The sequence below is a fragment of the Pseudophryne corroboree genome, chromosome 5 (assembly GCF_028390025.1).
Source record: "Pseudophryne corroboree isolate aPseCor3 chromosome 5, aPseCor3.hap2, whole genome shotgun sequence".
Classification (NCBI taxonomy): Eukaryota; Metazoa; Chordata; class Amphibia; order Anura; family Myobatrachidae; genus Pseudophryne; species Pseudophryne corroboree.
The window spans coordinates 610149097-610163561 of NC_086448.1; the positions used below are offsets into that span (position 1 = coordinate 610149097).

Genomic DNA, 14465 nt, shown 5'->3' on the forward strand with positions numbered 1-14465 from the left:
CCGTTTCTTCTCCCCTTAGTCCCACGATGCAGTGAGCCTGTTGCCAGCAGGACTCACTGAAAATAAAAAAACCTAAACTAAACTTTTATTCTAAGCAGCTCAGGAGAGCCACCTAGATTGCACCCTTCTCGGCCGGGCACAAAAATCTAACTGAGGCTTGGAGGAGGGTCATGGGGGGAGGAGCCAGTGCACACCACCTGATCCTTAAGCTTTTATTTTGTGCCCTGTCTCCTGCGGAGCCGCTATTCCCCATGGTCCTTACGGAGTCCCAGCATCCACTAGGACGTCTGAGAAATCACGGCAGTGATGAGGGCATTCGTAATATTTTGGAAGTCCTAGGAAAAAATCACGAATCAATACACCATCGGTCAAATACGCCTGCAATTTGCTAGAAATCGGGAATTTACTAAAAAGTGCAAAACACAAACACTGCCGACAATAGCCAAACACTGCCGTGATAAAATACAAATCGTGAAAAAGTGCTAAAAAAAACAGACCTGCTTTTTTATCCCGTGTTTGTATAGGCATGCACGGATCCATGAGATCCGTGCATGTTTTTCAGTGGGAAGGGGGGGGGGGAAATGTTATAAATTTTCAGAAAAAAAATTGCGTGGGGTCCCCCCTCCTAAGGCAAACCAGCCTCGGGCTCTTTGAGCCGATCCTGGTTGCAGAAATATGGGGAAAAAATGGACAGGGGTTCCCCCATATTTAAGCAACCAGCATCGGGCTCTGCGCCTGGTTCCAAAAATACGGGGGACAAAAAGAGTAGGGGTCCCCCGTATTTTTGAAACCAGCACCGGGCTCCACTAGCTGGACAGATAATGCTACAGCCGGGGGTCACTTTTATACAGTGCCTTGCGGCCGTGGCATCAAATATCCAACTAGTCACCCCTGGCCGGGGTACCCTGGGGGAGTGGGGACCCCTTCAATCAAGGGGTCCCCCCCAGCCACCCAAGGGCCAGGGGTGAAGCCCGAGGCTGTCCCCCCCATCCAATGGGCTGCGGATGGGGGGCTGATAGCCTTTGTGATAAGTGTTTGATATTGTTTTTAGTAGCAGTATTACAAGGCCCAGCAAGCCTCCCCCGCAAGCTGGTACTTGGAGAAAAAATGGGCCCGCTGGTACCTGTAGTACTACTACTAAAAAAATACCACAATAAAGACATTACACACACACCTTGACAGTATAACTTTAATACATCCATCCACACCTCCATATACACATACTTACCTTATGTTCCCACGCAGGTCGGTCCTCTTCTCCAGTAGAATCCATGGTGTACCTGTGGAAAAAATTATACTCACATAATCCATGGCTGAAGGCTCCTCGGTAACTCCTTTTGTAATCCACGTACTTGAAAAAATAAAAAAAACGGATACCCGACCACGAACTGAAAGGGGACCCATGTTTTCACATGGGCCCCCTTTCCCCGAATGCCAGAAACCCACTCTGACTGATGTCTAAGTGGGTTTCTTCAGCCAATCAGGGAGCGCCACGTTGTGGCACCCTCCTGATCGGCTGTGTGCTCCTGTACTGTATGACAGGCGGCACACGGCAGTGTTACAATGTAGCGCCTATGCGCTCCATTGTAACCAATGGTGGGAACTTTCAGGTCAGCGGTGAGGTCACTTTCGGTCAACCGCTGACCTGAAAGTTCCCACCATTGGTTACAATGGAGCGCATAGGCGCTACATTGTAACACTGCCGTGTGCCGCCTGTCAGACAGTACAGGAGCACACAGCCGATCAGGAGGGTGCCACAACGTGGCGCTCCCTGATTGGCTGAAGAAACCCACTTAGACATCAGTCAGAGTGGGTTTCTGGCATTCGGGGAAAGGGGGCCCATGTGAAAACATGGGTCCCCTTTCACTTCGTGGTCGGGTATCCGTTTTTTTATTTTTTCAAGTACGTGGATTACAAAAGGATTTACCGAGGAGCCTTCAGCCATGGATTATGTGAGTATAATTTTTTCCACAGGTACACCATGGATTCTACTGGAGAAGAGGACCGACCTGCGTGGGAACATAAGGTAAGTATGTGTATATGGAGGTGTGGATGGATGTATTAAAGTTATACTGTCAAGGTGTGTGTGTAATGTCTTTATTGTGGTATTTTTTTAGTAGTAGTACTACAGGTACCAGCGGGCCCATTTTTCCGCCGCATGCTGGTACTTGTGGTTCTCCAAGTACCAGCTTGCGGGGGAGGCTTGCTGGGCCTTGTAGTACTGCTACTAAAAACAATATCAAACACTTATCACAAAGGCTATCAGCCCCCCATCCGCAGCCCATTGGATGGGGGGGACAGCCTCGGGCTTCACCCCTGGCCCTTGGGTGGCTGGGGGGGGGACCCCTTGATTGAAGGGGTCCCCACTCCCCCAGGGTACCCCGGCCAGGGGTGACTAGTTGGATATTTGATGCCACGGCCGCAAGGCACTGTATAAAAGTGACCCCGGCTGTGGCATTATCTGTCCAGCTAGTGGAGCCCGGTGCTGGTTTCAAAAATACGGGGGACCCCTACTCTTTTTGTCCCCCGTATTTTTGGAACCAGGACCAGGCGCAGAGCCCGATGCTGGTTGCTTAAATATGGGGGAACCCCTGTCCATTTTTTCCCCATATTTCTGCAACCAGGATCGGCTCAAAGAGCCCGAGGCTGGTTTGCCTTAGGAGGGGGGACCCCACGCAATTTTTTTTTTACATGTAAACTTTATTTTTTTTTTTAACAAAGTGCACAATGAAGCCCAGCACGGATCTCTCAGATCCGGCCGAGATTCATTGTATTAAAGTCGGCAGTGTTTTACAAGTCACTCACGTAAAACACTGCCTAAAAAAACGAATGACATCGACATCGGAAAATCCGAAAATGCAGAATACGGCAGCTTAGTAAATTAGTCGTAATCAATTCAAAAAGTTGCATATTTACACTTTCTATGTCGTTCGTGATTGAACTTTGACCTCAAACGGGAAAACACGAATCTTAGTAAATTTACCCCCATGTGTCTATCTCCCCTTTTGAGTACAAATAGTTAGATAAGTGCCTATTGCATATGAGTCTGTATACATTTACTGTTGTTTCTTTCGCAATTGCGTCTGAATACGTTAGATCTGTTTAAATATGAGGCAGTAATATGTTCTCCTACATACTTAAAATGTAGTTGTAGTTGATGATATGCTCATATTGCTTATTATACCAATGTATAACATGTGACTGACTGCTAGTGTGATTGCTGCTCTTTACTATACAGTATTTCTGTCAGTTTGTTTATTCCAATCCTCAATGCTGGTGCATGGATAGGGTCAGATTGTATGTCACTTTAAGAAGTTTAAAGTGATTACAATCACAAATTGTGTAGTACACTGTGGAAGTGTTGATTAATTATCATGTCTAAGAGTGGCAAAGGTGAGGAAGGTACACTCACAGCAACACCAACACTCATATCATGTCTGTCTTGCAAAGCTGTGTTATCCTCTCAGAATCTGGTTCAGGATGGTTTGTGTGCAAATAGTTTAAGCTTTCACCAGGGGTTAATGAAAAATACAAGGCAGATTCAGATGCAGATGGATCCACCTTGGACTATGTTTGCACAGACTTTATCCAGTATAGCTGAACGGATAATTCCTCCAACTCCTGTACCAAGGATAGGTTACACTATTAACCCTTACATGCAGCTCTCCCCCTATGGTGTATCACTTCCAGCAGCAGCCTCCCAAAAGAAACAAGCTGATAAGACGGCGGTAAGTAAATCTTCACCCTCACAGGCTACACATGATTCAGATGAGGATGCATCGTAAGATGAAAGCTCAATAAATTCTACTTCGGCATACGAAGAGGAAGGTCTCAGCTCAGTGGATATAGCTGAGTTAATTAAAGCAATGAAAGCCATTCTATCCTTAGAGGATTCAGCAGAGCCTGTGTTAAAAACCAAGGCACCTGTGTTTAAATGTCCCAAAACAGTTAAGACTGAGTTTCCAGGGTCAGATCGGCTGATGGAAATTAGGGAAGAGGCTTGGGCTACACCCAATAAGAAGTTTAGAATTCCTAAGAAATGGAATTCCAATTATCCTCTTCCAGCTTGTTTAAAAAGGGAGGTGGTTCCTAAAGTAGATACGCAGCATACCTCAACCATCAGGGAGGAACTCGCAGCCGAAAAGCGATGAAGGAGGTAAGTCACATACTAAAGTGGGCAGGACTTCATCATCCAGCCTTGTCCGCAGTGTTCGTTTCGGGTGCTCTAAACTGGGAAGCGGACTTCCTCAGTAGACACGCCATTCAGGAAAGTGAATGGGCTCTACACTCGGAGGTCTTTCAGACTCTAGTAGACAAGTGGGTGTTACCAGAGATAGATCTCATGGCGTCCCTGCTGAACAACAAAGTGCTCGCATACGGGTCAAGAACGAAGGATCCCAGAGTGATCTTTGTGGATGCCCTGTCCCCGTTTCGGGGCCCGTAGCCCCTTTGTCAAGGCTGTTCACGCATTGACAAAGGGGCTACAGGCCCCGAAACGTTGGCCGCATGTGACCATTTTTTACACTTAAATACATACGTTTTTTCACTTCAATCCGGAGTGCCGCTGCCTCTTTCAATTATTTGTACTTTCATTTTTTGCGGAGGGCACCCGGGATACCTGCAGCCAAAGGGAGTGCAGGGCATACTTGTAACATATATATATTTATACACGGTTGTGTCACATTATTATGACCACCTGCTAATCGCCAGAGTAATTGTCGTGTGCAGCACGGACAGCAGCTAGACAGGCTGGGAGTGACTCAATAAGGTGCTAGCAGGTTGGCACAGGTACTGACGGTGAGCTGCTCCACTGTAGGATGCCAATAGGCCCTCACACACCTTCATAGCCGATTTTCACCTCTCACAGCAATGGCACACGGTGCTCTGCAGTTTCCACGTTGGTTATTCCCAATGGTGCCAATTGTCCAATCATGAAACACCTTAGCCCAAAAGCAGATAATCATCCCTTTTTGCAACTCAGAAAAATCATCCCTTTTACCCATGACAGCTATGATATATGTGCAGACGGCCTATCGCACATTTTATACGGGGGTACCCAAAGTAAACAGGAATTATTTATTATTTATTTGTACATTTTGAAACTTCAGTCACCCTCAAAGTACTCTCCACTTAAATCAATACATTTGTCCAAACGGTTTTCCATTGCTCAAAACATTTTTTACACTCATCTTTGCTGTTGCCTTTTAGTACTTTGCCGTTTTTTGTTTCACCTCTTCAATAGCAGCAAAATGTTTTCCTTTAATGTTTCTTTTCATCCTAGGGAATAAAAAAAACTTGCACAGGGCGAGATCGGGTGACTACGGCAGGTGAGGCAAAGTCTCATGTTGCTTTTGGTTAAACATCGCTTAACACTCAGCGCTGTGTGGGCAGTTGCATTGTCCTGACGGAAGAACCAGTCACCTGTTCACCACAAATCGAGATTTTTTTCCTCAAATCATGAACAACCTTTTCAAAACTTCCAAATAAAAACTTTGACAGTTTGACCCTGGGGAACACATTCTGAGTGCACAATCCCTCTCACATCAAAGAAACAAGTGAGCATTTTTTTCACATTTGGAGAAAATGAAAAACAGACCAGAAACCAGCGCTATATTTATAAATGCAGCAGAGAAAGAATCCCACGTAGTCTAAAGACTTTCTTTTCTGTCCTTAAGACAGACACTTAAGGGCCGTACAGACTGAGAGATGTGTGCTGAGTGGTCTCGCACAGACTGCTCAGCACACATCTCTCCCCCCGCTCAGCACAGCGCAATGGGTGCTGAGCGAGGAGGGACGGACGGGGGGCGCTCATTTCACCCATCGTTGAAATGAGCGACCTGCTAGATTGTGCCTGCATGCAGGCCAATCTAGCACCAGCGATAGCGACGCGCGGGCTGTAGTCGACACCCTTACACACGGAGCGATGTGTTTCTAATTTCTAAGCAATCTAGTCAGATTGCTTAGAAATTAGGTGAACATCGCTCCGTGTGTAACCCCCTTTTACAGGTTAATTCTGCCCTGCATGCACATAAAGTTATCTTTAGCAGGTGGATATTTCAGCCGTATATAACCTTCTATCTGGACATTTACATTAATATTCTGCCATGCATTCCTATAAAGGTATCTTTCTCTACTCCCGTTCTGGTTCCAGGTAAGTAGATTTCAAAGTAGGATCAGCATGCAAATGTCCAAAGTAACGTGATTTTATTATAAAATCACTATAAAAGATATAGAAAAATCTCCATACACTGCACAAGTATCAGGATACCAGAGGTTGGTGCTAAAGGTGCCATTGTCACAAAAACCGGCTGCAGCGGTTCAGCGTGTGCCAGCATTTCTTCAGAAATCCTTCTGCGAGTGCATGACGATTGAATCCAGCGCCTTCGAATTTGTGTTGACCATGAGGGACAACATGTTGAACACATTAAATGACTGTCCTTTAGGGAGAACAGTTCAGCCTGTAATTCCAACAAAAAAAGTGTTGTAACTTTTGAACCATAACTGCTATTTCGGATCTGTTTCCAACAATAAACTTTTCAGCAAATTCTGATGTTGTTTGACATGTCACATGACCCCCTTTCAATTTGAAAAAAACTGACTTAAATTCAAGATGGCACCGATGTTAGGTACATACCCTAAAAGATAGACCACCTCACCTATACCTGGGCGTTTTTGCCAAGCGTGTATGCACAGCGATGATCGCTGACATTGCTGGGCTGAAAAGCGCTCAGTGCATACACACTGAGGCTTTTCCCCCCTGCCCAGCGATGTCAGTGGGGGTGAGCGGCTTTCCATAGCAGGACGCTATGGAAAGCCGCTCACCCCGCCGTTCATCTACTGGTAATACCAGTAGATGAACGGCAGCTGCTGGCGATGTAGCAGGAGCGCGTATCAGTGCTCACCGCTTGTGCATACATACTGGGTGGTTTTGATCTGAAAGCAGCTCAAAACACCAAAAGTGAGCGGCTTTCAGCTCAAAATCGCCCAGTGTGTATGGGCCTTTACTTGAATATTTACTTTTCCCATTTCCTGCACAGTTTTTTAAACAAAAGGGTGTACTGCAACTTTTGAATCACCCACATGCTTCAGATCAGCTAGAGGCCTAATTCAGAACTGATCGCTTGCTAGCAGTTTTTTGCAGCGCTGCGATCAGATAGTTGCCGCCTACAGGAGAGTGTATTTTAGCTGTGTAGTGTGCGAAGGCATGTGTAGTCAAGCGGTACAAAAAGATCTTTTGCAGTTTCTGAGTAGCCCAGGATTTACTCAGCCGCTGCGATCACTTCAGCCTGTCCAGTCCCGGAATTGACGTCAGACACCCGCCCTGCAAACTCTTGGACACGCCTGCGTTTTTCTAACCACTCCCAGAAAATGGTCAGCTGACTCCCACAAACGCCCTCTTCCTGTCAATCTCCTAGCGATCGCCTGTGTGAATGGATTCTTTGTAAAACCCATCGCACAGCAACGATCCGCTTTGTACTCGTGCGACGCGTCTGTGCATTGCGGTGCATACGCATGCGCAGTTCTGACCTGATCACAGCACAGCAAAAAAACCTAGCGTGCGCTCAGGTCTGAATGACCCCCAGTGCACCTATTGCTGATGGTCAGGCTAGTTGCCCGTCTTGGGAAATCCCAGGTTCTCAGACTTCAGGTGTGTCACTAGCTCAGTTGCTGCTGCCCAGATCAGATGAGGAAATAATCTTGTGTAATATTATACAATACAGCGGTTGCAGGGATAGCCGTGGTGTCACAGAGATCATAGACAGTACAGTACGTTATAAGCAGCAGCAGCAGCAGCAGCAGCAGCGACACCCGGTCCCAGCCCTCCCTTCTGTCGCTCACATCCTCCGCCCGCTGACTCCACCGCCGGCGCTGGCACACCATCTCCCTGACATCCAATGGCTACATATGAGCCGAGTTTGCCGCAGCCAATCAGAAAGGAGGAGTGTGAGCAGTGTGACTGCTGATTGGATGGCGAGATATGAGAATACAGACCCGGGCGAGATTCACGAATCGGGTCCCTGAGTGTGAGAGAAGGAGCTGCTGCGTACAGTGCGAGGAGGAGGCAGCAGCAGCAGCAGCACTGACAACAGCAGCCGCCGCCCGGCACTAATCTCTAGTAAACCTAGTGGAGCAGCTCATTTCCCTTCACAACGTCCCATTTACACACACGCCTGCGGAAAGGGGCAGGCTCTCATCCCTCCTTGTGCTTTCCCACAATTAGCATTGAGGTGTTTGTGGTTTCTTGCAGCCAGGATGCCGAGCCAGGTGAGGGCAGCGGATAAAGTAGCCCTGGAAGAAGAGGAGATTGTCACCTACCCCCCTGCAGAGTCCCTGCAGGAACATGCACACATCCCAAACTTCAGCAGATACCAGGAACTGTACCAGAAGTCCATCCACAACCCACAAGGTATTCCTGTGTACCTGGGCAGCAAAGACTGTCATGCATGTCTAAAGAAAGTTATGTATATGTATGTATTTATTTGTTCAGTCTGTTTGCTGTTGCAGCATTGCTTGATGACATATACTGTACATGTAAAGATCAGGTTTTACAGTTTCCTAAATTTGCTATATACTGTTACCCATTGACAATGGTCAGATATACACTGAGCTAATATGACACATTCCCATTCACAACGGTCAGATATACACTGAGCTGATATGATACATTCCCATTCACAACGGTCAGATATACTATGAGCTGATATGATACATTCCCATTCACAATGGTCAGATATACAATTAACTGATATGATACATTCCCATTCACAATGGTCAGACATACTGTACAATGAGCTAATATGTGATCATACCAAAACAATGGTGTTTATGGAATGATGTTACCCACTTATCACGTCACCTTTCCTACTTGCAGAGTTTTGGACGGCTGTCGCCTCAGAATTTTACTGGAAATCTCCTCCGTCTGGGAAAGTGCTGGATTATAATTTTGACATCACCAAAGGCAAAATCTTTGTGGAATTCATGAAAGGGGCAAAAACCAATATTTGTTACAATGTCTTGGACAGAAACGTCATGGAGAAAAACATTGGGGACAAGACGGCGTATTTCTGGTAATGTGTCACAGTACACAATGTGAAACAATAACAGTCATCATTATGATGTATGTAAATGTGTCCATGACACAAAAGTATTTGAGTCTGTAAGTGACGGTATAATCTCACCAACGTAATAACACATTTTTCAAATATTCAGGCCATAAAAAGTATACGCAAGCAATCATATAAAGTTACTTTATGGTTATTACTGCTGCAACAATTGCAGGAGCATTGAAGCCTGGAACTTGGGACTGTGTCAAATAGGGAGCTGCATTTAACAGTGATCACAGAAGAAAGCTATCTGGATAGCTGACAGCACTAGCTGTTGTCTGGCATCGTATGTGATTTCTTCTGCAAGGGCAGTGTTCCTTTGAAAGTTGTACATGGTAAAATTGTGGTTGAACTCCAAATACATTTTTACTTAATACCCCTTTCACACCGCCAATGCCGGATTCCACCCAGGAATCGGAAACGGGATTGGACGCTGCTGCTGGCTTCCCCGACCCGGCAATATGCCGGGCGGGTTGCCATAGCGGTGGGGGGGGGGGCAGCAGCGGGGGCGGAGGCGGCGCTGGGAGATCATCTCCGCGCCGCCTCTCCCTGTTGTAGTGAACAGGAGCCCGTTTACGCTGCCATTGACCCGGTATTCGACCCGGGAATAACACTACTTTATTCCCGGGTTGAATTGCCGCGTCAGGCGACCCGAGATATCAGCTATGGCGCTTTCACACCGCACGCTGCCCCGCGTCGACACGGCAATATGCCAGGTCGATACCGGGTTATTTGTGCGGTGTGAAAGGGGTATTAGCGGTATGTATAGAGTATTGTAGCCAGGGCCAGTATGGGTCAGAAAAGCCCCTTCCCAGGCTCTGTAATACATCCTCTTAATTTCTGGTTTTGGAATTTCAGTGCTCCAACACATTTTGATTAGAAAAAGATTCAGTTGGGACATTGGTAGATGTGGGGGAGCTGCAGGGCCATAATTAAGTGTGTGTGAGGGGGGACCGCACATAGTGCTGCAGGGTAGGGGACGCTGTTGGCAGCACTTGTCAGTTATCTGTTTTAATTACTTTCACTTGTGGCTCCCTCCATTTTGAAGCCCAGCATCTCTTGACCACCCCTGTCTCCTACCCCGACCCTTTCTGTCACTAATACCTGTACAACATTCATGAAATCAACTTCAGATTTTTTTGTTATTCAGTCACACTGTTGTTTATTACATTTCAAGATGCTGACATACATACCTGGGATTCAAACCCCTTGCCTGTGGCATTGCAGTCAGACACTATTCATTTTGCTATCTGCCCTTACATAGAAAAGTAGAGAATTCTAAGCTAGAGAATTCTTACTATTTGAAGCTTACCTTGGACTTTGTGAAAAAATTATCAGCATTGCTGGTGAGCAGATCTGTGTAGTGCGTGGCTGCAAGAGATTGGATGTGGCTGCACACTGCAGAGATCTGCTCAGTTGCAATGCTGATTTTTTTTTTTTTTTACAAAGTACCAGTAGCTTCATGTAGTGTTCATAGTTTTTATGCAGGATCAAATAGACCAATGAGTAGGGTTTTTATTAGAATTCAATATGTTATAGGTTTGAATCCTGGGTATAGTGTATTAAAATGTGTTATTTAATAAAAGGTATTGTAACTGAATAACAACGAACTCTCAAGTTAAGTCCATGAATGTGATATAAACAGGAGTTGTGTCCAAATATGGGGGGTCATTCTGACCCGTTCGCACGCAGCGGTTTTTCGCTGCGGTGCAAACGGGTGCGGAATACGCGGCGGGCACAGGGCGCAGTGCACGACGACTACCGACAGAAGCGGTTGCAGCGGCGACCGCTAAGTAGATTGACAGGAAGGAGGCGTGGATGGGCGGATCCGGACCGTTTGGAGCCGTTTTCGGGGAGTGGTGAGTATAACGCAGGCATGTCCAGCAGAATGGAGGACGGAGGTGTGACGTCAAAGCCGGGCCCATCATCGCTGGATCCATCGCACAGGGTAAGTATGTCCAGCCCTAGTCTAGTTTTGCTTGAAATTTTTTTAGCTTAGCAGGGCTGCACAATCGATCGCAGCCCTGCTAAGCTAAAATACACTCCCCCATAGGCGTGGACTATTGATCGCAGCAGCAGCTAAAAGTTGCTGGCTGCGATCAACTCGGATTGACCACCATAGTCTATATATCTAAAATGTGGGAAGGGGCATCATAGCATGGGCTTTCTCTGGGATCAATCTTCCCCATGAGGCATGCGCCTTATGTCACTATTGAAAAGAATAGGGGGAGATGGGAAGGGGGGGGGGGTGCGCGCCAATTATCTCTCTGGCGCAAGTCTAGTTATGGCTCTGGGGAGCGGGAAGGTTTCACAACATGGCAGGGACCCTCCCCATTGTGCTTGTAGGGATGTTTTGTATTTCATTGTTTAGACGGGTGTAGTATGGTTTGGCGGCGGTCGGGGTCCTGGCGACCAGCATACCGGCGCCGGAATCCCGTCCGTCGGCATACCGACAGCTGGGCGAGCGCAAATGAGCCCCTTGCAGGCTCGCTGCCCTCGCCACGCTGCGGGCACACTATCTATTCTCCCTCCAGGGGGGTCGTGGACCCCCAAGAGGGAGAAAAGATGTCGGTATGCCGGCGGTCAGGCTTCCGGCACCAGTATGATGGTCGCCGGCCGCCGGCAACCTGAAGACCACCCGTTTAGACATGTACTATGATTTGTTTGTAACCCAGGTTACAAACAAATCATACATAATATACTTGTAAATAAAAAGCTTTGCCATAATTTAATTCAGCACTAACCCTGCTGGTATGATAATGTAGTCAAAAGGTCAACAGTGACAATGTCGGCATTCTTAATGTCAACACCAGAGTGCTGGCAGTAATTATATTAACATCGACGACACATTGCCTGTCAACAATTTTACATTTTCAGAATGTCGACAGGTGAAATTTTGACATTAAATCAAAAACAATAATGAAGGTGCTAATGGAAAACGTGTGTGTGTTTTACAGATGTAGCCACGCTCATCGTGGCTACATCTTGCCGCGATCACGCCTTGTTAGCTGCGACCACATGCACGTCTGGGGTGCACACACGTCTTAGAAGCGCATGCGCCCCATTTGCATGAATGGGAGAGTTAATAGCAGCGTCGAGAGTTCCCGATTAGCGCAGATGTAGCCACGATGAGCATGGCTACATCTGTACCTCTTATTCTAATACCAGGAATAGTCTCAATATTAGGGTTAAGCAGGGGATTGGACAGACATATCACCTACAATGGCGCATATTGGGAAATGGTATACCCAATATGGGGTGCCCGCAGTTGTTTAGCGAAGTCAGGTTTGATGTGCTGCACATCAAACCTGACTATATCGCTAGCATCCTGTAGTATGCTAATGAAGGACATAACATGATCGCTCCGTCCATTAGTAACATCTCTCAATATGCACCCAGGTTCTAATATGATCGTTCCTTCTTTCATTAACATTGCTCAATGTGTACCAAGCTTTAGGCTGCAGCGGGAGGTTAGCGTTAGGCTCCAGTGTGGAGGGAAGTTAGGGTTAGGCACTAGAGACCGGTAGAGATTAAGGGGTGTGGATTATTAGATCTACACTGAAAAGGTCTACAGTCAATAGGTTTACAGTTAATTGTAGACATGCATTAGGTCGTACAGGGTCAAAAGGTCGACATAGAGTAGGTAGACGGTAATGTCGATATGGAAATGGTCGACACAAAAAAAGGTAGACACAAATTATTATTTTTTGTTTTTTGGGGGTGTTTTTTCATTTTTCTGCCACAAAAAAGCCCCAGTCTTCGCTCGCGATACTTCAGGGAAGGTGCCTCTCTCTTCTACCGATGCGCTTGGCACAGGTTACTATTCCCAGTTGTAGTATGAAAATTTGAAAAAAATAAAAAAACTTGTGTCTACCATATGTGTGTTGACCATTGTCACGTTTACCTATTGCCCCTGGTGACCTAATGCATGTCTACCATTAGTGGTAGACCTATTGACTGTAGACTTTTTTTAGTTAGATCTATAGTCCGAATACCGATATTTGGGATAGAGGAGAAATACCAGAACGCCGGAGGATTGGAGGTCTGACCTGGAAGTGACAGTCACATGACTGCTGGGATCCGGAAAGTGACAGCTACTTGACCGCTAGGATCCGGAATTAACAGCCACCTGACCGGTGGGACCTGGAAGTGACAGCCGCATGAACGCTGGAACCCGAAAGTGACAGTCACATGAACGCTGGGACCTGGAAGTGACAGCCACATGAACGCTGGAACCCGAAAGTGACAGCCACCTCACCGATGGGACCCGGAAGACACTGCTGCTGCCCCCCAATGCTGTGAAGATGCCCCTCCGAAGGCCGCCGCTGTCAATCACACTGCGGCCACATCCTTCCTGGATGCGCCCGCAAAGTGTAAGGTGGCACATGCGCACTGCGGTCAGTGCGGTGTGTAGACCAGATGGATGTGGCTGCTGCGAGCGACCGAACGGCTGCGTCCATCTCTAAAGTAGGCCCTAAGTTTGATATGCTCTGCAGTAAAGCTGGGTACACACTAAACTATACGCTCTGTGGGGGTTGTTCAGAGTTGTTACCAAACCAAAAAGTGTGCAATTGGGCAAAACCATGTTGCACTGCAGGTGGGGCAGATATAACATGTGCAGAGAGAGTAAAATTTGAGGGGTGTGTTCAAACTGAAATCTAAATTTCAGTGTAAAAATGAAGCAGCCAGTACTTACCCTGCACAGAAACAAAATAACTCACCCAATTCTAAATCTCTATCTGTTACATCTGCCCTACCTGCAGTGCAACATGGTTTTGCCCAATTGCTTACTTTTTTGGTATGCTAACAGCTCTGAATAACCTCTATGAGCTGTATCGCCTAGAGATTTCCCTACCCTCCTGGGCAGCCGATATAGTGTGTACATACTGAATGATTTCACTATCGATTTCGTTCAGTGACGTCACCCAGCTGCCAACCCTAACATACAGTTTTGGCCTAGCCAAAATTGACCTGCATGCACAGACGACAACAATATCTGTAACGTCTCGCTTTAGCGTGCCTTGTAAAAGATATAGGGGGTCATTCCGACCCGTTCGCACGCAGCGGTTTATCGCTGCAATGCGAACGGGTCTGGAATGCGCATGCGCGGCGGCCGCAGTGCGCGTCGTTGCCCGGCGATGGGTCACGACGGGTTACGTCACGTCTAACGAAGGAAGCGGTCGCAGAGCCAACCGCAAAGAAGATTAACAGGAAGAAGGCGTTCCAGGGCGGATCCGGACCGTTGGCTGCCGTTTTCGGGGAGTGGTAAGGAAAACGCAGGCGTGTCCAGGAGAACAGAGGGCGGATGTCTAAAAAAAAGTTGCTGGCTGCGATCAACTCGGAATGACCACCCTAGTGCGC

The 14465-nt window shown here is 47.0% G+C and overlaps 1 protein-coding gene across 1 annotated transcript in view; it reads left to right on the forward strand.

The window, feature by feature from the left end:
• Positions 1 to 8017: 8017 nt before the first annotated feature.
• LOC134928127 (acetyl-coenzyme A synthetase, cytoplasmic-like) overlaps positions 8018 to 14465 on the forward strand; it is a 159566-nt gene continuing 153118 nt past the window's right edge. The window contains exons 1-2 of the mRNA XM_063923485.1: positions 8018 to 8407; positions 8873 to 9068. Coding sequence (XP_063779555.1) covers positions 8254 to 8407; positions 8873 to 9068 — 350 coding nt within the window. The 5' untranslated portion in view covers positions 8018 to 8253. The remainder of the gene's footprint in view (positions 8408 to 8872; positions 9069 to 14465) is intronic.